At 42.1% G+C, this 22,598-nt stretch overlaps 1 protein-coding gene across 2 annotated transcripts in view; it reads right to left on the bottom strand.

The window, feature by feature from the left end:
* Positions 1–820: 820 nt before the first annotated feature.
* PIK3R3 (phosphoinositide-3-kinase regulatory subunit 3) overlaps positions 821–22,598 on the bottom strand; it is an 82,098-nt gene continuing 60,320 nt past the window's right edge. For both annotated transcript variants that reach the window (XM_056356300.1, XM_056356301.1), the window contains 9 exons: positions 18,121–18,232; positions 15,687–15,785; positions 14,062–14,242; positions 13,163–13,288; positions 12,255–12,397; positions 10,927–11,103; positions 10,025–10,099; positions 9,714–9,884; positions 821–8,238 (listed from right to left, as the gene is read on the bottom strand). In XM_056356300.1, coding sequence (XP_056212275.1) covers positions 8,037–8,238; positions 9,714–9,884; positions 10,025–10,099; positions 10,927–11,103; positions 12,255–12,397; positions 13,163–13,288; positions 14,062–14,242; positions 15,687–15,785; positions 18,121–18,232 — 1,286 coding nt within the window. In that variant the 3' untranslated portion in view covers positions 821–8,036. The remainder of the gene's footprint in view (positions 8,239–9,713; positions 9,885–10,024; positions 10,100–10,926; positions 11,104–12,254; positions 12,398–13,162; positions 13,289–14,061; positions 14,243–15,686; positions 15,786–18,120; positions 18,233–22,598) is intronic.

Below are 22,598 nucleotides of genomic sequence, written 5' to 3'. Positions count from 1 at the left end.
TCACCCTTGCCACCAGCCCTTGGCCAGCCACCCTCAGGCTGCCCTGTGTGACTTGGGCTTCTCCCCAGCAGCTCTTGAGACTCAGAGGGTGAAGACACACCTCTGCTGTAGTAACAGCCCCCTCCCCAAGTGCCCGTGGCTGCAAGGGAGGGCTGTGCGGTCCCAGCCTGGTACAGTAAATCCGAGGGCTGTGGGTGAGCAGCTGCACCACTGCAGTGCCTGCAGCTCAGCTACACCACCACTGCTGCACCCCCCACGCATGCTGGGACCCTCCTGCTAACACCTGCGGTTGAAATGGAAGAGGATCAGCAACAGCACCCACAAACTCACTGATTTTTCAGTCACCCCAGTGCCTGGCACTCACAAAGGAACTGGGAAAGCAAATTGTGATTTCTCAAAACTCCTGCACAATTAAGGATTTATGACAATTGATCTAGCTGAGCTGGGTCTTTGGGAAGGCTGCTTCAGTGCGGCAGGCTCCCCCTCTCCCCCCAGCACCAGGAGTGGCATCACCAAACACGGTTCTTCCCTGATGGCAGAAGCAGCAGTGAGACATGCAAGAACACTGCTGATGGCTCCTGCTCTCTCTAAAGATGCTGTAAAAGGAACAGAGGAAAGACTCCGTTAAAGAGTGTGCATGTGCTACATGTATTCCTTACCTCAGAGCCCTGAGAGGGTTTTGGGGCCCGGCTGCTTCAGCTGCAGCCGAGAGTGAACTGGACCCTCTGCAAGCCTTTCTTTTTTTAAAGCCTCTGTTAAAGATGATGCTCATGGCCTTGGCTGAGAGACACAAACACAGCTAACACCATGACAGCCCAACCACGCTGCAGTTCTGAATTTATTAGAAACAGCTGTCAGTACATCCTTTAAAACATTACATGTCAATGTGCTTTATTGCAATTTTTTTTATTGCATTTTTTTTTTTTTTATCTAGAGCAAGTAGGCCCAGGATGCTTAGTGTCTGGGATTTAAAAGCCCAACCATCTAGGTAAAAGAAAGTACAGCAAAATTGTAACACACCTGGTGACAAGTACAGTGTTGCATTACTGAGCTAGAAACTACAGGATGACTTGTCTGAAAACACTAACATACAATTGGTTTCCTTATGAAGCAGTTTGTTTCTTTTCTTCAAAAGTTAAACTACATGAATTCCTTTTTTTTTTTCTCCCCCTCCCCCCCCCCCTCCCCCCCCACTACACCATAAACGACAGAAGAACAGGTTTTACACAAATAACAAACAAGAGTACCAAAGTTACATGCTGGAATTCATCCGGAAAACAAAATAATGCAATAGCTTCTGGAGAAGCAGGTTCTTAACAGATGCAGTTTCCCTTAAAGAAAATAGAAGTCAAAGAAAAGCAGAAACATTAATGCAAAGGTTGTACAAAGGAGTGTGCTGTTATTTCAGCCCTCGATACAAGATCAAACACCCACTCATGCTTTACATTGAACCACACCTTATACAAAGAGTCCACTCACAAAGGGACACATACCACCACCACCCACTGCACATCAGCTCTGGACAGGGGGGGTCTGGGGGTCTGCTCAAACGTGCAAACGTTCATTGCATCTTGTGGGAGAGCAAGAGGGTTTCTTTTGCTAAACCTTTGCTTGGAACAAAGTTGATTGCTTTGTCCCAGAGTAGATAACACCCCAGTTCAATTCTGTTTACAAATAGAGTAGTAACCCCCCAAGAAAGATCCAGAGTTCAGCATTTCAGAAGCACATATGCAAGATGAACACAATAAACTCCTTTTCATTTGACAAAAACAAACCCAATTCTGCCTAAACACATGGCAGAATGTGCTAACAGTGAATTTTGTTTTATTTTTAAGGGGCAGTGCCACTTACAGCTAATGCATATAAATGTGTACGTGAATATATTTTACATATATCTATATACATACAGTACATATACACACACGCGCACGCACACACACACACACACAGATGATGCAGACCATTACAATCTCGTGGTGCAATAAACAGCCAGATATACAAAATTAACAGGTTTCATCAAACATATCTTTGCTGGATGTAGAAGTCACTCACAAAAACAAAAAAGACCAAAACCCCAGCCAGCTGACCAACCACAAACCCCCACCACGCCCGACAGAGACCCAGGGGCAGCTCTTGGCTGGCCCCAGCATCCTACAACTCCCCTGAAGTGACGAGACTCATGCCGGGGGGTGATATTCACCCTCGGAGACTTTTTTTGTCTTTGGATGCAATCATTTTTCCAAATGATCCCGAGCCCCTTGCTACGAGCACTTGGAAAGCGCATGGGTACGGCGCTGCGAAACACATGGGGAAATATCCCCACCCTGTTTGCCAACGCCGATCTCACAGAAGCAATTCCAAGGGAAGGTGGTGGAGGGGGGCATGAAATTAAAGCTGCTTTCTCTAATACAGGTTGATCAACAAGGCGTTTTTTCTACCAATAAGGGCCCGTTTGTTTGTTCTGTTGTTTGGTGGGTTTTTTTTGCCTCTGAAGCTCATATTACATGTTTTAAAGGCAAATTTTAGAAAAAATGGTGAGTCTAGTCATAAAATATGGCGAGTCTATGCCAATAGCAATTAAAAAAATGCAAATTCTGCATTAATTGTATGCAGCCAGCCCCAAAGACCAGCACTTCAAGCACTGTCATCATCTAAACAGTTAACAAGCTAAAGCTCCCTATCTGCCCCTGTGAACAAACAGGAAGGACTTGAAAAGATTTGAAGAGATTTTTTTTTTTTTCCTTCCCATTCGGTGGAAAGTATTTCTGCTCACAGAATGCAAGATTCACAAAAAATGTTGGACAAACTTCATCTAACCCCATCCAAAGCTACTCCTCACGCAGTACTTAACTAGCCGAGCTGCTTCACGAGCAGGCCTGCGTTTATTTGGGCTAGTAACTCTGTTCCCTTCTCCTGGCTGCACACGTTGTGCCAAGGGAAACAAGGGGATTAGCAATGCAAGTTCCCTTCCAATACAGGAAAAAGAGCAACTCCTTAAGGACTCCTATTAATTCCCTAACTATCTCCTTGCAATGCATTTAAGGAGATTATTCCAAAGGGAAGGGTCTGCTCTGGCATCACCTCTTTCTTTCATGGTTCAAGGCGGAGATCCTACTTCACTGTCAGTCTACTGCTTCGCTGAACTACAACCAGAGGGATGCTTTAGGATGCTGACCCTTCCTCTTCATTAAAGCTATTTGCTTTGAACACTGAATTTGAGCAAGCCTAACCCCCCCCTCCCCTCACAGCATCTTTGTTCTTCGGGAATGTTACTTTGATTTTGCCGTTCCAAAAGCAGAGGTTGAAAAATCAACATAAGGAAACTACATGTAAGAAAACCTGATTTTAAATATGATCTAAACAAAACAACCCCCAACCCATCATAGCGCTTTGTAAAACTGCATTTTGAACCTGTCTCTTACCCCTCCTGATCCACAAGCAGTACCTGTTTCATGTCTGCACAATGCAGCAAGCATACAAGACTCACTAACATTTCAGATTTTTATTCCCTGTTAGTGTAACAAAAATATAAAATAAACAGACATTCAAAAACAGAAGCAAGATTGTTCAAGTACCAAATAAGGGGCTTTTCCAAACTTAAGGTGTGACATTCCTATAGCAATTCTGCTGTTTTAAACAGCCACAGCGTTCAGTTAGACACGGTGCCACCCAAGCCTACAGAGAGCCCAGGATTTGGGGCAACCAAGACCCTCCTCCTTCTCCTGTCATCCCCAAAACAGCACCAACTGTCCACAGTCCCCATTACAGTTGCCTGGCTTTGTGAAGGACAGACTTTGATTTTTGCCCTGCTGTGACTAGAATGCAGGTATGATTGAGTACAAACTTTTTTCCTGGAAATGGCTTTCGGTTGTAGAAGTCTGGTGTCTTAGTCTACACTGACTACAGTCTTAGTGTGTCAGTGAGAAAACAATCAGGCCCACCACGTTAAATGGAAAACTTCCTGACCATCTGCCACATCAAGAGAGATGAGCGTGGAAAGAGCATTTTATTTTTGGCATAAAACAGAGGGCTGTACTGGATATAACTCTAGATTGCAACTACTAATGGTGCAAAGCAGTGACTCAATCCACTCCTGATGAGAAAGAACAAAAAAAAAAGATCAATACAACCCCCAAACCTAGAGCACTCCAGCAGCAGAAGGCGGACAATCACATATTACTGCTTCACATACTAGCGAAGTATCTATTGGGGCATCTCTCTATTTCTAGGTGGGTTCTTCCCATGCTAGGGTTACCTGTAATCCATAAAGAAATCAGTGGGAAAAGATTTGTAACTTACTAAACTTCAAAAACATGGCACTCGTGGCTGACGCAATGGGGCCAATGACAACTGTGGAAGCAGGCTTGATTTGCATCCATACAAATACAAAATACTGAATCACCCCTGATCCCTGCAAATATACTTCAAAACAGATTAGAAGAAACTGTGCATATTCGAGTTTCAACGTCCCCGCCCCCCGCCCCCCACCATTTAACACTGTGCAAAAGTTATTTAACCCTACATATATATTTAATACAATATGGGTCAATGAGATCAGTACTCCTCTAACTGCAGTCTGATAACAGACTGCTGCTAGAACACTGAGACTTTCCCCCCCTTTCCCCCTGATTTTTTTGACTCTTAAAATGAAGATCTTCTCACACCTTACTGTTTTAAAGGAATTCTAGTTCCTTTGTTTTGCCTTGATCTTTCCTGTATCTGTTTTAGGCTTAACAGCTGCTTTTCGCACTAGGGTGTAATCCTGCACCTCACAGGCCCATTTCTGATTTCTCAGTCATGCGAGTGTAGAACAGCCGCAGGAACGCACGGGGTTTCTCCCAGGTCTAACACCACTGAGGAAACAGAATTAGGCCGAGCACAACAAGCGCAGCAGGACCAAGCCCTCGCTCTGTGGATCACACCAGCTACACGTGTCAGTTGGTTTTATACCCATTTTTATTTGCTCTATGAGCACAAAATGGATGCAAAAAAGAATCTGTGCAATAGTATCTGACAGTCAAAGGGAAGCAATCACAGCAGCTGGGACTTCAGGTGCCTAAACAAAACACGGAGATACAGAGGCAAAAGACAACCTCAGAAAGACCACTGAGGGTAACGGAGCCAAACACAAGGAACACAAGCTTAGCCAGCCCGTATTCCTGATCTGAAGGTTTGGGCAAAACAGAATTTCAAACAATGCTTCAAGATGGCTTATTGGCTCCGAGTGCATCATTCACAGCAAATACATCACCTGTGATCAGCGAAGAGATCTCAGAGAGCGAGGGGCAAAAAATCCCAACTCACTCACACTACTATAAAGCCAAGCTACTTTCACAGATGCCAGTAGAATTACACTGTATTTACCTTGGCAGAGCTGGGGCAGGAGCCTGGACCAAGACCTCACAGGATCAGTTAGATTCCACTACAGGGAAACTTCAGACAGCCCCGCTTTGCTATCCTGCTGCTGTTGGTACTTTGAGGGTGTGCCAGGATTTATGAGCCTGAAAGTAGACCTGCACTTGTTTAAAACAAAACTGATCCCTACCTTAAAAATGGGATAAATGTGAATCACTTCAGGCAGGTTGTCTCTGTCACAAAAACAGAGATCAGAAATACATGCCCCATCAGCCTCAGATATTAACACTGCAAATAAGAGGAGAGCCCACAAGGAGAGATCACAAGGGCAGAGAAAAAGAGACACTCCACTCCCACAGGTTTTTCCACCAGCATGAGGCACCTGGCTATCATTTGTGCCTTTGAACCGATTTCCCTCATCAGGCATCTGGACTCAGCCCAGTACCAAAGGAATGTTAGATGCACAAGAGGTGTAAGAATGACAGCTTTACAGCTACCAGATTAGAACTGCAAATTATCCAAGAGGTAGGGCAAGTTCCTTTAAAGACAAAAATTTCCATGTCCATATACCACTGAGGAATCCATTCAAGATTTTCACTAAGAGCAAAGGCAACGCCTCTTTTCCTTTTCTTGGGGAAGTGGGAGAGAAAGGACACATGAGCAGATGTAGGTCATTGACACAGGAGCTTGCATGAATTTTCTTCTCCTCTCACCCAGTTTTGGTTAGATTTTGCAGTGTTTCATTTAATTAGAAAAGTGGCATCTACAGAATTCTTCGCCTGAAGATTGCACTCTGGCTGATTAGAAAGCGCCTGGGATGTGTCAGGGTCATTAGTGCAAAATAAAACATCTCACAGGCACGCCAGGCAACCAGACTACCCTTCCTGCAATGGCTGCCAGCACTCCAGCCTTGTCACTTCCCTGCTTGCAAATTCATGCCATTCAGCAAAATAATGCTTCTAGTGTAAGCATTAAACGTCAACAAGCCTAGCAGTACTGCCCAGGCATTATAGAAAAAAAAAAAACCCCACGCATTTGAACAGGAAATCAGCCCCAGGGTCAGAAACAGGTCTAGAGCATTCTCAGACCTGCATGACTGTCTGCTTCCTGTCCTGTACAATGGGTGCATTGCAAGTGAACCGCTTCCAGTAACACGAACAAAAGTAACTTTCAAGGTTGCACACTGAACAATTACTTCGCCAGTTGTGCTTTGATGCCAAGTGGTTCAGTTTGCCAAACTTAGCTCTTTTTCATCTTAGAAGCTTAAGGAATGGAAATAAGCTGCTTTGTGTACTTTCCAGGGAGGAGATTTATTGGATGATTGCTATACTTGATGAAGCCCAGGACTACCCACTCCAGTGTTTGACAGCAGCCCCTGCCAAAGGATGGTAGCAGACATCCAATAACTGAGTAGTACAGTTCTCTTCCTTCCTGTGTTTTGCATCATGCCCAAAATAACTACAAGGGAATTCAGATTATGCCAGTGTAAAATCTTGCTTGGCTCCAGTGGTGTGAGAGTTCAGAACTTCGCTTGCAAAGAACAAATCAGAGGAGATCTATAATTAGCATGCTTCCTTCTATACAACTGGAAGTGACTACACCTCATGAAAGAATTTGGTACAATAAGCCATCCAGAAGCATTTGATTACACCTACCTCTTCTATACCAAAAAATCAAGCATTACCAGAGTCTGTCATTGTTCAGCAAGAGAACTGCAACAGGTGAGTGCAAGCTTCATTCTGGTTTACATTCCGAAGCACAGTATCGTTAAAAACTGAAAACAGAATCCCAAGCTGAGGAATGGGAGGAAGGGGGGTGAGGAAAGATGAGAATGAGTGATTACATCAGATCAGACAAATTTAGTGTTTTGAAGCCACACAATGTTTAGCTTTTCCTTTTATTTTTTTCAAGTTTTGGTGTAGAACGTGTGTGCGGATGCTAACGCAACCTTCCCCATAAGTGCTCAATCTAGCAAGGAACAAAGTTTTGGTGTGTTCAATTTGGTTATAAATGTTTCCTTTAAGTGAAGACCTGTAGTGCCATTGAAACCAAAACTTTGTTACTGTTGGCAAAAAAAATAAAGCAACTTTTCTTTACAAGCATTTTTCCATTTAAATAAAAACCTGAAGCTTTCCCATAATTCCTTTGGTCTTCTCTCACCAAATTCCATGCTACCTCAAGACAAGCCCTCTTTTGGAAGTTCGGCTGAATCGCAGTGAAGCTGCTAAAATTAAGAGAAGAATTGCTGCGGTAGTTTCCCCCCTAGTTTCTTGGGAGTTTAAGACTGAAAGACATTACTGATGCCTCAGACAGAGGCTTCAAATTGTCTCTACAAGAACAAGAGAAAACAAAATCCAATTAGAAGTTCCACTGAAGGTGCCTGGCAAAAATTATCTCCACAAAACGATGTTTTGCTTCCAGTATTTTTGTACGGGTTGAGTTTATTCCCCTCATAAGGAAACAAAAGTATCAGTGTAAAAGCACAGCTGAGCTTTTAAGGTAGCACCAGGACACCTACACCCAAGTTGTCGTCTTGTTGCTGCTAGGCCTCTTTGATTCACATTCACAGAATCACTTCTTGTGCAAAACAAGCAGTCTAAGGAGAAAGAATGCCCTCCAAGTTCTAGTAAAAATCGTAGAAAAGAATCCAAGATAGCCAACGCTTTCCTCCTCCCCAAAATTTACCTGCAGAGAGAGGGGGGCATCTGTGCGTAGACAGGATAGGCAAGCCTGACATTTAGGGAATCATTGTGTTGGACAAGGGATGTCTGCTGGTAATGAAGAACCAAATCCTTGAGTGTGCTGTACAGGTTATATGGTTCTGCAAACCCATAACCTCTTGGAGTGCTGTAGATCACGCAGTGTTTCACTTCTCCATCAGCTCTGCAAGGAAAGGAAACAGGAGAGTTGAACATCAAAGGACAAACCCAAAGTGACAGTCTATTAACAATTAACTAATGCAGCAACCCTGCCAGTCACTAAATTACATAATGGAGGACCCAGCAGATGCAAGAAGAGGAGATTAATATAGTCTGTGAAGAAACAGTGCTTCAGGGCATGCGATTAAACACTCTTGCATAATAATCCACATAAGAGGCCTCTTCTATCCTAGCAGTACAATTCCCTACTGCATTGTTCTCCAAATGTTTCTTGGGGGGGGGGGGGGGGGGGGGGGGGGGGGGAGTCAAGAGCTTAACCAAGAAGATAAGCACCTGAAGTCAGCAACGCCTTTGTGCTCAACTCATCTGGAAACCTATCCACTAAGGAAAGACACCAAACCCCACCAATTGTTAGGACCTACAGAGTATTTCATGAAATGCAGCGCTAACCTTCAGTGCGCATTTTTTTTAATGTTAAGCATGGCACAGGTTCAAGCTGGCTCATTATCTGAAGTCATAGCGACTGAGTCCCTAACTTGGCAAAACAGTCACTGCAACACAGTATTTCCAAAGCTGCTAGAAAAACTTATCTGCCAGAAAGATGGAGCATTATGTAATCCCTATGCTGGAGCCTATTGCCATCCAAGTCACACGTAGGAACAGCTTACGTTATGCCATCATTTGCTAGCTTGTAGTATGATACCAACCAAGAGAAAGTATCTGATGAACCCATTGCTTCAGTGACTGTGACAAACAGGATCTTGAACACAGCAGATACTACAATCTTCAGTTACCTTGAGGTGATATACCTTCACATATTCATTTCTCTAACTTGCTTTCAGAAGCAATTAACCTCATGTGAAATATATCAGTGAAAGCCATTTTGCACTCCAGAACAGGCTTGAAGGATTTTTAGATAACAGAATCAGAGTATTTCTGACCTCCATTACACCAGCATAAAATGAAGAAGTGAAACACAAGAAATCAATGAAAGGCTACGCAAGTGTCATAGAAACCACTGTTCACAAATAATGCCTCCTCTGAAGCATCACCATTATCTTAAACATACGAGAGAAAGCATTGGCCATGCTTTTCATGCAAAGAGTTAGGCACGTCTGAAAATGAGAATGGAAGCCATTACAGCTTTATAGCCCTGTTTTAATTCTTCCCGTGTGTTCCTTAGCAGGGAAGAATATGGGAGAATTTGGCCTTAATTTAGTTATGACTGCAGAGCTTCAAGGTGGGATACTTCAGAATTGTGTATTAGCTACTGTGGTGACTGAAGAGACTACTAGGACTACAGTTACTGCACAATCAAAATACATTTTTGCAACAAAGCTTTTACCATGCTACTCTTCCTGCAAACATGTAACACATTCCAATGGGCAGGCCTAGCTAGGTTTGGCTTTTGTTCTCCAAAATAGCGAGCTGTGGTTGAGATTTATTGAGTAGTTAGAACAAAAAGGAAAATGGACTTACACCACAGAACAAGCATAACATCCTTTCTTGCTACTCTCACGAATTAAAAATGCTCCATCAGGTTTCCCACAGAGCAAGTCTTCTGCTTGGATACGGTTGAGATCCCCAACAAACCAAGTCTTCTCATCATGATGTGGCAGGTTTTCATCTTCTTCATTCACAAAGTAGGTGCTGAAAAAGAGGACAAATTTGTTAGTCCTTCCTTTTTTCTACAGTCTTTTACTGAGAAACTTTTGCATTACCAACCCCTACAGGAGAAAACACTTGTTAATGGAACACTTTTCAGTAAAATCACATATAGTGACACTTACTCATCAATATTTTCATTTTTGATCCCCAGCCAGTCGTTGATTCGCTTCTGTCTCACCCCTTTGTGATTGAGCCATCTGCCAGAAGAAGAGTGTATTAATATGTTACTTCAGAGCACAAGTACAGGTTTTCCTACTGAGCAAGCTGAACCTCAAACACAAGGTCCCACAAAGAAACAGTCTGGAGCTCAGTTTGCTCTCCATTAGCAAAAGCCATAGAAAGACCCTAGATTCTGTAAGAGCACTTCCCTGCACCATCTTCTGAGATGCCTCCTTTACTGGATGACAAAGCAAAAAGAAGCAACCTTTTAAATGGAGAAAGAGGAGCGTTGAGCTGAGGAAGAAGTACTGCCTCCGCACAGTGCACTCCAGAAAGGAAACAATACAAATGGTGACAGCTGCCGGCTTCTCTTGGGAAAACAAAATGGGTGTTGCCACTGACTACTTCTGACCTCCTAACATTGCCTTCTGAGACACTGTGTTTCCCTCTGTCTTCTGCCAGAATCCTAGCACACCGAGGCCAGCCCAATGCACGACATTAGGAGCTGGATAACCAGTGTGTCAGTGAAATCAAGGGTAGGTACAAGCAACATCTGCCACACCTGGCACAAAAAATACTAACCTCTATTGTGTTAGTGGGCACAGGTTTTGTAACTCCTTTATCTTAAAGGATTTATTTACAGGAGTTGCAGAATGTGAACCTAGTTGTGGCAGGCTCTTTAAGTAATGAAGTCATGAAGAGGCCAACCAATTACCCAGACATCCTACGCCAGAACGTAGTACCTTAGCGCTCACAGAACTTAGGTTATGAAAAGAAAATTAAATTCCCATTATCCTGATGGAAACAGTCATTAATCAGGTTCATCAGAGACATTATTCTTGAGGTACAGGTCAGGCTTACTTACACAAGATACTGATCTCTGATTTTGCGGAGCTGAATTAGGTCAGGCTTGATACTATTCATTTTCTTATCAGTCTCCCTGTTGTCCAGAGCTTGTTTCTTCAAATCTTGTTCCAGACGCATTTTACTATCATGGATCTCACCCAGGCGTGATTTTAATTTTTCATAGTTCATCATTATCCTGCAAATAAGTGTAATATTTGAAAGGTGAGGTCAAGCCAGTCCAGAAGGGCTGAACCTTACCAGTAGCACTTACATAAAAGAGCATCACAAGCACTACTGTAACAGCAGCTCCTCCCTTTGACTGCCTCATCTTAACATAATTACTGTAGGAGTGCCAGAAAAGACTTCTTGCCAGAAGGCCTACCACCCTTTTGCATAGTTTGAACCTTCAGTTTACCTTAATCTATTTCCTTCTGGCAGAGATGCAGGAAATAATTATCTCTAGAAGGGTAAGCTAGAACAGATTCCTCCTTCAGTGTCAGATACACTTTTTGGTACATCAATTATGTAATCCCACCATAGGTATCAGTACTAGCAAGATTTCAAATGTAGACTTCATTTACTGATCAAGCACTACCAGGAAGTAATGCTGCCTGTCTCTTCATTTGAGGTTAGTTTGCAGGTTTGGTACAATTCAGGAAAATTACGTATTTCCCCTGTTAATTGATCTTTAGTCAGAATGAAGCACCACAATTGCATAAGATTGTTATGGGTAACTGTTTTCAGTCTAAAAATCTCCTTAAGGTTTACCCTCTAGCGATTCACAAAGCACTGTGTCATTAGGTATTCTGCCTTGCTTCAAAGGCCCTGATACAGCTTTTTCTGCTGGTACCTTCACAGAAGGGCAATTTCAAATTGCCCTTACTGAACTTCTGTTAGATGACCACTACCCACTACCAAATAGCAGCAATTAAATACTGATCATCTTTGAAAATTACCAGAACTGACATTTACCAGACCCAGGTACATTTCACTATTTAGAAGTAAACATTTTTCTGAATTATATTCTGAGCAAATCCAAATAAAAGTGGCATAAGCAAATGAAATTTTTATTTCCTGATCCTTTCCTGGTCCTCACCACAGTATCTCGATTTTCTGAATTTGAGAGAATAATCCAGGGGGCTCCCACCTCTTCTGCCTACAATGCAATTCCTTGGCAGAAGAGGGCTTAACTGAAGGAAGGTTCCGACACGTTGGGGGAAGGTCTCAGAGAAAATAGCGAGTTGGCAAAGTGTTTTATATGATGCAATATTATATACAAGTATTTCATGGGAGTGTCAATGTGGACACTAGTTCTTCCTTGTAAGCAAACACAACTTCAGAGCTTACCGTTCAATTTCTTTGTCATTCCCCTCCCTGCGAAATCGCTCAATGTATTCTTTGCTGTATCGCTCTTGTGAGTGGCACTGTTCCTCAAATATCTTAATAGTTTCATTAAATGCTTCAATTGCTGTCCTCTTCATCTGAATTTCCTATGTGAGGGAAGAGTCCTTCATCATTTGTTCATGATACAGATGACAATGCAAGACTCAATTATGTTCCCTAAATTGACTGAGATGAACTTTTCTCCCCTCACAAGCCAAGATGTGATTAATCAGTTTTAAATTTAGTCAAATGGCTGAGTAGAGTCAGGGAAGGCTTACTCCCTGTAAGTCTACCCTCCTCCCCAACATGATGCTCTCTATTAGGCTGAAAACCCCTCAAAATATTTGTCATATTTTCCATTTTACTTTGCAGGAGCACTGCCAAACCTCCTCCCCATATATGAACTATCTTACTTTACAAGAGGCAGTCCATATACTTACTGTATTCACACTTCCTTAATGCATAATATCTGCTATCTGATTTGAACACGACTTCACAAAAAACCTGGACAAACCCCTCTACAATTCTCATTGCAGCACAGAGCAGCTAGAAATACTCAGCAGCCAAGGAAGTCTGCAGTGCAATGCAAAGCTTGTAGGCGATGGCCTTCTCCACCCTACCTTATGCTAGGAAGCTCAGCTTCTCTTTCTTCCTTGCTCCACACGCCATACCTCTAGGACTATCAGCAACAAGTAATACTCACTGTTTCCATCAACTTTGAAACCACCTTGTTCTACTCCACAATTTACTAAGGTTTTTCCTTATATTTTCTGACCTTGGACTGCCTTTATTAGCCATAACAGGTTAAAATAATTTTCTTTACTTTTCAAACAACAATAAAAAGACTTACAGACAGCTGAAGTAGAACTAACCTGTGATGTTCTGGTATATTCTTCATACAATTTGTCGTACTCTTTACTTTTTTCCTGATACTGAGCATGGTATTCTTGAAGCTTTTTGCCTACTGCATCTATATTATCTTCTTTCACCAACTGATCCTGTACATACAAAAAGCTATTAAGTCTTGAAGCAAAGCAGCTTTTCCTTAAGAGTATTTGTTTGTCCACTTAGGCACATTTGCATTTTACAGCTATTAGCATCATTTTTATAATCAGGTTTCTACACAACACAAACACTGTATCTAATTCCCCTTCCTTCATGCAGTAAGTTCTACAGTTTACAGCCAGTAGGAACTGGAACTATGGGACACTGAAAACCATGCCAAAATACTAAGCTTCCAAAAACACACTACATCTTAGGTCTCGGATATCAATCCCCTATTGGAGAAAGGAAGAAGTGAATTTCTTGGAATCTGAAGTTTAAAGGCAGTGTTGAGTTTTGTTTTGCTTTGGTCCATCCCCCCATAAAAGCTCTGCAGTTCTTTTTCCTTAATGGAAGACAGTATCTTGGGCTACTGAATAAAAAAATACTCTTGAGAAGTTTAGATGGTTATACACAGAGTGAGCAGCTGCATAGCATGTACGAGCCATGCACAAGGCTTCTCAGAGAGGTTCAAGTCTGCTGCATGTCAGGGTTTCACTCCTCTACTAGATTGCTCAGATGGAGACTGGAAACTTGGTAAAATGAAGAAGCTCAAAGGGCTAGACAATTTGAAAGACCCATTATTACGAACACAGTGAAGTCAAATGTGACAACTCACTTTTTTTTCCAGTTTAAAAAAAAATAAAATCAGGCTTCACATAAAAAAACAATTGTATACACATTTTCAATTTTTTTTCTTCTCTGCACTAACAGCTGATGAAGATCATACCTGCTGGTACCGGGACACTGGATACATCAACTTCACATCAAGCTTCGGGTTATACTGAGCAAGAGACTCATTGCGGTAGTGGTTAATCAGTTCCACAACTGAATTAAATGTCAGTGGATCAGAAAAGCCGTATTTTCCATCCCGATGATAGATCTTTATCAATTTATTGTTGCCACCCTTCCTGTAAAGTGGTACAGTCATTTAGAGGTTTTACCGTGTACCTCCTATCCCTCTTCAACACTACTGCAGCTAAGAAAGACACCAGTGAAATTCCTGTGCAAGTGGCTTTGACACTGTACACCTTCATGTGATACTAGCAGATATTAGGTAGTTTAAGAGTCAATACACACAGAATTATCATCAGATATTATTTGAACAGGAGCAAAGCCCAAAGTAAATCTCTTCCTTTGCATTCCTTCTGGAGGCAGCTTACAGTATTTAATACCTAGCTTTGCCAGAAGTTTTGCAAGAGAAAAGGAGGATGCTGAAGGCTGAATAAAGGAACCATATAAAAACCCAAAGCCACAATTTCCTGCAATTTGGGGTCACTGATAGTATATAACTGAGTATACGTTTATACAGCCATTAACAAGTCTTCTGAGTTATGGATGCTAATACAGGATACACAAACCTAAACAAAATCCTTTGAGGATTACAAGACAGTTGTAAGTTTAGGACTTTACATTATCCAGATTTATACATTCTAGTGGTTTCCACAAACATGGCACTTATTTCTTCCTTTTTTCACCTACAGACTGTTTAGACAATATCCCATCCTTCCTGCACTCCCAATCTTCATTCCTAAAGACATCTGCATTCAGCAAAATAACCAAATATGCCAAACCTTAAGTGCACAAGCTGGGAACTTCAAGGGAGAAGTCAAAGCAGAATTTAAACTACACCCTTGGGGTCAAACCTGCCATTAAGACAACAGAAAATCATGGCAAGATCAAATATCTACCATATCATAGTAACTCCCAAAGGTGTGCTACAGAGGCTGTGGCTTATGTGCCTCACTCATTTGCCTCTTAACAACCACTCTTGGGAGCCTGGTAGAGCCAGGCGGCTGGACAGGCTGGGCAAGGCACCAGCAGCTAGTCACATGAGGTCTGCTGCCTAACTGCAGCAGATAGAGCTGGGGCAGCTCTGGGAAGTCTGCCCCTTGCAGGCAATTTTAATGAAGAAAGGAGCACGGCTCCAATTCAATATTTCCTAAATTTTGGATCAGAAAGTGGAAGATACCCTTTTTACAAAGGCACCGCATTCAATTCTCCAGAGCAGCGTGCTGGTAAGATATTTGATATGCTCCCATTAATCAACACCTTAGTTTGTAAGTACCTTTTACTTTAGCAGGTCTGAAACAATGAAGCACTGCTGAGTGGCTCTCCTCCCCGAGTCCCATCTAATCTACAGAGGTCCTTACAGTAGAGTTGAGGGACATGATTCAATGCACAGAACAGAACTATCAGACCTGGCTATTTATTTGCTCATTCTGTGATCTGCAGTACCTTTGGGAACATCTCTCAACTTGAGCCACATCACCTTTACACAGCCACTGCTGTCAATAGTATACCAACTAGTTAGTCAGGGTTTTACTGCATGGACTACAACTGCTCAACACTTACCGTAATGTCAGAGTGTAGTCTCCCTGCATCTTGGTTGATGCATCACGCACCAGGAATGTTCCATCTGGCATGTCTCGTAATTTGTCATTTACTTCTTCCCTGGAGAATGGAAGGGAAGGCAGAATTAGAAGCATTAAAGGCATGATCATCTTTGTCACAGGTGTCAATACTGGGGCCAGTAACACCAACATGCATAAGGAGTTCAGTCTTCAAAATATGAGGCAACCTTCCTTCACGCTCAGGCTCTCCAGTCTTTTAGTCCATCTAAAGCAAGTCAGAACTTGCATCGTTATACTAAAAACTAGCAGCTGCAATCAACTGCCATTCAGGAAGAATTCTCTGTTTAAGCAACCGGAGCAGCTGTGTCTCAGTCTCACAACCTTTCCCTGTAATCTGCTCCGGTTTTAAGGTCCACACTGAAAATGGGTGCCCTTTGAGAAGCCAGTCCTGACCTCTTAAGAAATGGTCTCTAGCATCATAGTCCAAAGGTGTCCGTAGAGTTTAGCACAGTTTTAGTCTCAAGAGACTGATTATCGGCTTAACTCTGAGCTTATTTACAGTAGTTTTAAACCACTACAACCTTGCTAGCTTCAGTGCAACTTTTCCTTATTTACAACTGAAGCAAAAGGATACTCAGAGTCCAGAGCTTTAAGCTACATCAAGAAATCTTTCAGTGAAAGTGAGCACCTGTAAGCATTAAGAAAATTATTTCAGCTGAAGAGTTAAGGGTCTTGCCAGGTTTGACCATTTCACCCAGATTACATATCTCACTTTATAACAGCTCCCTCACAAGTTCTCAGAAGCACCAAGCACATTTTAATACAATCATTTGTAAACTGAAGTTTATCAGGTAGCCTCAAAATTATCTGAGTGAGGCAGGAAGCCTACTTGAATCTTACAAAGAAAAATCAACAGTGGCTTTTTTGATCAAATACTAAGGAACAAAAGCATTCTTACAAAATAGCTTAAGTTTTGATCTAGCTACCTGAAAACCATTCTGTTAGTAAAACTGACTCCTATTAAGCATCATATGCCTATCTGCTTAATCCTCTCAGAACACTTTACAGGCTGCACCCGCTTAATTCAAATGGCCACCACCTTTTTGAATGGATAGGTATGATCTAAGGGCCTGGGTTTATGCCTCTAAGTTGCATCCTGGAGCTTGTGACAAAATTTTCAGCACAAGTTCTTGACTGAAGAACATGACTCCTGCCCTGACAGCCCACTGCAGTCCATACCTGCTGGCTGTCAAATTAGGGTCATAAACAATTCCATCTTTACATGTGTATATATCACATTTTAACCCAATAAAGCCACTGCAGTATGATTTGTACTGCATTAGCTCCTGCCATCATGTGCATTGTTAACTGAGGAACAAATCCACAGTCAAACTGATATCAGTATCAAACAGTTTTAAACAAACCCTGTCTAGTGGGTTTTGTGATCAGGTTTTGCCACTTTGCTTCAATTTAGAATTAACAGAAAAAATATCATTGCCAAGGCCCTTCAAAAGCAAGATCTATGTGGGTTTGCTTTATAAAGATAAGGGTGGTACAATAAAGATACGAAAACTTTTATTTCCCTTCTCAGAACTTCAATGAACTACTGTGGCAAACACTGTTTTCTTGCCTCTATTTCACAAAGTGTTTCAAAATATTACGTGCACAAGTTTGAGCAATTCCTGATCACACTCTCAGCATGTTCACGCTTCCCCTTACAATCCTAAACTCTTCAGAAGTGCCTTAAGATGACTGGACACTTCAGTTTTTATATACTTAATTGCATGATAGAACTGGCACTTCATTTGCTGAATCTAACCCAAGCCATCTATTTTATTAAGTTCATAGAAAAGGGTTTCCTTGAGAGGTAAAACTTAATTTGGTACGTGTCTGTACCAGCTGCTCAGTATAACTGGTGATGGATAGCATTTGTAAGAGCTATTTTTGTATCACCATGTAAAATAAATTAATACAGATACAATTTTAACCAAACACTGAAGAAGCCAAAATTAAGAACGCAACTCTTATTCTGAGCAAGCCTCCTACTGAATTTTTGCTGAACTGCATGCATCCCAGCATCATACGCTTACAAAACCTGATTAGCTAGCACATTCAGAAACACATTTCTTTTGAGCAAAATAGTTTTTTCTTTTTAAAGACACTGTGTATCTGCAGAAATTTAGAAACTCAAAATAACTGTGTACCAAGACTGGCAATATCTGCACCAGAACAGTACCAACTTAAACACAAGTCCTGAATCCAGTTGAATAACTTTGGTGCTTTGCCAAGTACGGTCCTGAAACATCAATCACCCTCCTGTAAGGTGCTGCCTGAAATGGGCATGTTCTTTTTCTCTTGAATTCTAACAGGCTTATTCTATTTTTAATAACACATATTAACATATTTCAATTAATATATTTTACTAGTATTCTTACCTTGAGATGTCCCCCCAGTACCACTCTGCTTCTTGCAGAGAGAAGCTGGAATTGTCCTTTATTCCATTTGTATTGACTGGCGTCATTGGTTTGGGGGGCTTTGGAGGAAGAGCTGAAAACGAAGAACAAATTAAAAAAAAAAAAAGGTCAACGGGGAAAATTAATCACTAAATCATTAATGAAACATGACAGTGAAGAAGCAAAAGAAAACACGCATCTTGAACCTGGATTTCAAGTTCTCTCAAATAAAATGGAATTCGTAATTTTTAAAGAATTTTTAAGTCAACAGCTGCACTGTGATTCCAGATTTCCTAGTACTCAAACCAAACGTGCTTGAGGGAGCGGAAAGGGAAGGAGTATGAGGAAACATGAGTTTTTGTTAAAAGGAAGACTGGCTCAGTCATGACTACAAGGACAATCACCGCCTAAACCTCCAGACAAGTTACAAAAGTGTATTGTGTTCGAAAGCAACAGCCTGGAGAGCACTCTGCACCACTCCGGTGAAACTCCAGTTGCTCAGGTGTCACCAGTCCTTATACCAACCCGTATGAGCAAATGGGTGAACTCCTCTTCGGAGGGAAAAATGCTACTAGTGGTGGCTGGGCAGTGGTATACCCATCATAGACCCAAGGCTCATGTTTCATACTAGATTTGTCATTTAGGCTCCTGTTAGGAGCAAAAGCCATAATTTCCAACCACTACAGGACATAAGGGTACAAAGGAAGGAGAAAGGGGCTATTAGGTCATTATTAGAGTGCCTGTACCACTTTACATAAATAAAGTGTTTACCACAGGAAAGGGGATGCTACAAATCCCTGAAAGACAGGCAGAACTGCACATTTGTAGGCCTAGTGCATACCTGCTCAGAATGCCCCTAGTCTGAATTCAAGGCAAATAGGCTTTTACTTCTGTTCTCAAAATAGGTTACACAATGTAAGGGCATACAATGCACTGAAGCTCTTTATTTGGTCAGTTTTGCTCAAACAACTTCATCATGGTCTTGAATGTAAGCCCTATATCAGGAGTAATTCAGCAGCCACAGGCATGCTCATGTATTGGTAGAGACTCGTCTGTCACCAGAAACGCATTACACTATTTTCTTCAAGAAAGATGTCTTCAATGCTGTCCCCTGCTTTGCAGAGGCTGAACACTTCATCAAAAACACTACCATTGAAACTGAGCATTTTTTAGGCATTTCATGAGACTGTGTTTTACCGGGACAGGTCCCATTTGAATTCAGAGTAAGAAAGCAGCGACACACATTGATTTGCTGCTAGCACATTTTCAAGTCAGACCCCGAACATCTGTGCTCCCAGCCCTCTGCCCTAGCCATCAGATTACACAAGCATCAGCAAGCAGGCCCGACACACTGACAACAGCCATCTTTTCAGACACACACGATCCCAGTGTACAAGCAGAAATACAAATAAAGGAAGCAGAAAGAAGATTTTGATCTCTAGCTCCAGTGCCGAATGGTTTAACACTAAGAGGTGTGCTACTTGGCACCATCCATCTACTCACCTCCGAGCCACACCTCCCACATTAAAGAAGAGAAAACAGTGTTCCAACTGCAGTTCCAAATACCATTTCATGTTGAATATCCAACACAGTAACTTCACTGTTCTCAGACAAACCAGTAGATACTTTAATCGAGCCAATCTAAACTAAATCTGAACCTTGACCCAGACGTTTGCACCCTGGGGTTGCTGACCAAACACCTGATTCAGATAGCAGCATTCATTCTGCGGGACTGAGCATTAAACCATAACATACAGGTTCTTTTTATGGGGTGAACTGGGAACTTTCAGGTGTGCACATATCTTGTGAGGCAATAACAGGTCTTGTTATAAAAGGAAGGTGAAAACCTTTGGATTCAGCGCAGTAGCTTCCTGCTTAGGAAGCTTTAGTTATTCCTAGCCCAACTACTACAGTTGTTTGTATAGCGCCTAAGTATTTGTACAAAGCACCATTGAGTCAGCCACTGTTCTAACCCTACTTTGCTTAGAACTCCCACCCTACTTTTGCAGGGTCAGAGGAGCATATATCCAGGCTAAGCCTGTAGAGTTAATTGTATTTACCATGCCCTGCGCTGTTCCATCTCCCCCAGTCAGAGTTACCAAATTAGAAAATGTCTGCGGATCCTCCCCACCTCCCATCTGAGGCTGTGCCACCCCACGTACTCTAAGCAAGCGACAGGACAGACACAGTGGCTCCCAGCCTCCTCAGTGTCTGCAAATAGTAGCAAATCTGAGTTCAGAAACCCTGAAGATGTTCTGATCTACTCCAGTATCTTTTGTAGATTCCAAAGTCATCAACAAGCGCATGAAGATTCATGTAAAAAGCATACAACAGCATGGAGAAAACTATACAGAAAACTATGCAGGCACTGGAAATTATTTCACTGGGTCCTGCAAGTTAAGGCTTGGACATACCAAAAACTTCAAGGCATTATACAGTGTAAAAGCCTGTTTTACGCTGGTAATAGGGGCTTTCCAGAAGAGGTTTTTAAGTATTCTCTAGAGCACTTGAATAGTTCTCTAGCCCTCCTTGTAAGATTACATCTTGCTCCTTTATATACTGTGGAATTATTTAGCAGCTTTGTTAGGGCTCACTCCAAAGCACTGGGCACAGAAAAGCAAACTAACAAAGACCAGAGAAGTAAGGAACAGGAGTTTGGCGTATGGACACAGAGCACTAGACATTACACCAAGTGTCCTCACTACAGGTGGGGGTTTCTCCTTCTTTCCCTCAATAGGCAGGTATCAGTTCTCACAATCAGGGGGGTTGTCTGCAGAACTTCATTCTGCATGAGAAAATTGGAAAGAAATTCTTCCAGGGAGAATAAGGCTTGGACCAGTTCCTGTAAAACCTGACTCATGGAAGCTAGTCCTCTTCACAATAGACTTTTGAAAAATGCTTTTTAATGGCTTGCACATTTTAAAAATACAAAAGTATTTGCAAGGGTGGATCCTGTTTCCAGTGAGCTAAGGATCCAATTCTTTACTTTCAGTACTTTGAGCCATAATAGATTTTCCCTGTATTTGATACAGAACCAGGCCTTTGCTATTGCTTTACCCAGCAGACCAACATGCCCATCCATTTCTGTGTTTCTTGGCTACCCTCGCAGCCCACTGTACAAATGGAAAACTGAGCACAGAGGTAGTTTAAACCCTACGGCCCAGAACCTGCGACAATACAGGGGGAGCAGTTTGCAATAGCATGGCAAGTCTATTCTAACAGAGCAGCATCCACCCTACTACTGCTCTCATAATACTGGCCCAATGGGTTGCTAGAAGAGGCATCCTAGAATAGGTTTTACAACTACCTAGGCAGCACTAACTGCCCTGCTAGGAGAAATCCTATGATGTTTCTACAAGAAGCTACAGAGAGCCTTGAAGAGTCTACAGATTTTGATTAATTTTTTTAAAAAAAATCCAGCTTTATATACCTTTTTTGACAAACATTATAGGAAGCCAAAATCCTACAGTAAAGTAAAATAAGGCTGGCTTGAAATCAACAGAAATGCTTTCAAGAGCAGCCGTGTTTGTTTCCATATCACTGTATCCAATTCTGATTTAGCCACAGGCGCAATCTTACTTTCTCTCAAAACAAGCTCTGATTAGAGCTAACAATCCTGATTGCTTCTTGCCTCCTTCTTCCTGGGACAGAGAGAACATTGATCATAAGTGATTAACAGCACAATGGATCTATCCATTCTAATAAACTTGCTGTTAGCACCAGATACACAAGAATCCTTCCCCTACCATGCCTCCGGGACAGCTTTATGGCACAGATCTTTCCAAAACTCAAAGGGCAACAGCTCAGCTGGACCCTTCCAATCCCACATCAGTGCGTTCCCAGCACCAGGTTCAGCCCTCAGTGACTGCCTGGCATGCAGCAATGAGAGCAGACTGGCTCTCCCTCATCCACTAGTAGATATCTCCTTTTTCTTTCTTTAGCAATTCTAGCCTCCTCTTTCTAGCTTCCCCAAGCAGCCTGGCTTGAGCTAAATCCCAATCCCAGATCAAAGTCACTTAGGAGGGAAATAAAAAAAGAGCTGGTGACCGAGCGGAGGCAACGGCAGCCAATGTGGGCCAGGGCTGCCATCAGATGTTGCTGACGTCAGGGCCCAGAAGGATGCTGTGCTGGCTCCGGCAGGTAGCTTCAGCCCAGCTTCTCCGCAGAGCTGTAGCGCAGGTCCTTAGAGAGAAAAGTCTATTGACTAAGCTTTCCTAAGGTAATGTTTGGATGCTTTGACTGCATAAAATTGCTTTTTAAAAAGACTGTTCAAGATTTAACTGACTTGAATCCCCGAAATTCAAACCACCTCCAACATCAAGACAACCAAGAAAGCCGGCAAGTTTAGCACTGTTGTATTTTTAATTTTTTTTTTAATTAAAGTTCCTTGTAGAAAATAGTAGGCTATATTAATCCCTAATTTAACTTCAAAGTACACTGTGGCTTCCATGAGATATTTT

This window comes from Falco biarmicus, chromosome 11, assembly GCF_023638135.1.
Source record: "Falco biarmicus isolate bFalBia1 chromosome 11, bFalBia1.pri, whole genome shotgun sequence".
In the NCBI taxonomy this organism is placed as follows: Eukaryota; Metazoa; Chordata; class Aves; order Falconiformes; family Falconidae; genus Falco; species Falco biarmicus.
The sequence above is the reverse complement of the archived record's forward strand: the minus strand, read 5'-3'. Positions and strand labels throughout refer to the sequence as shown.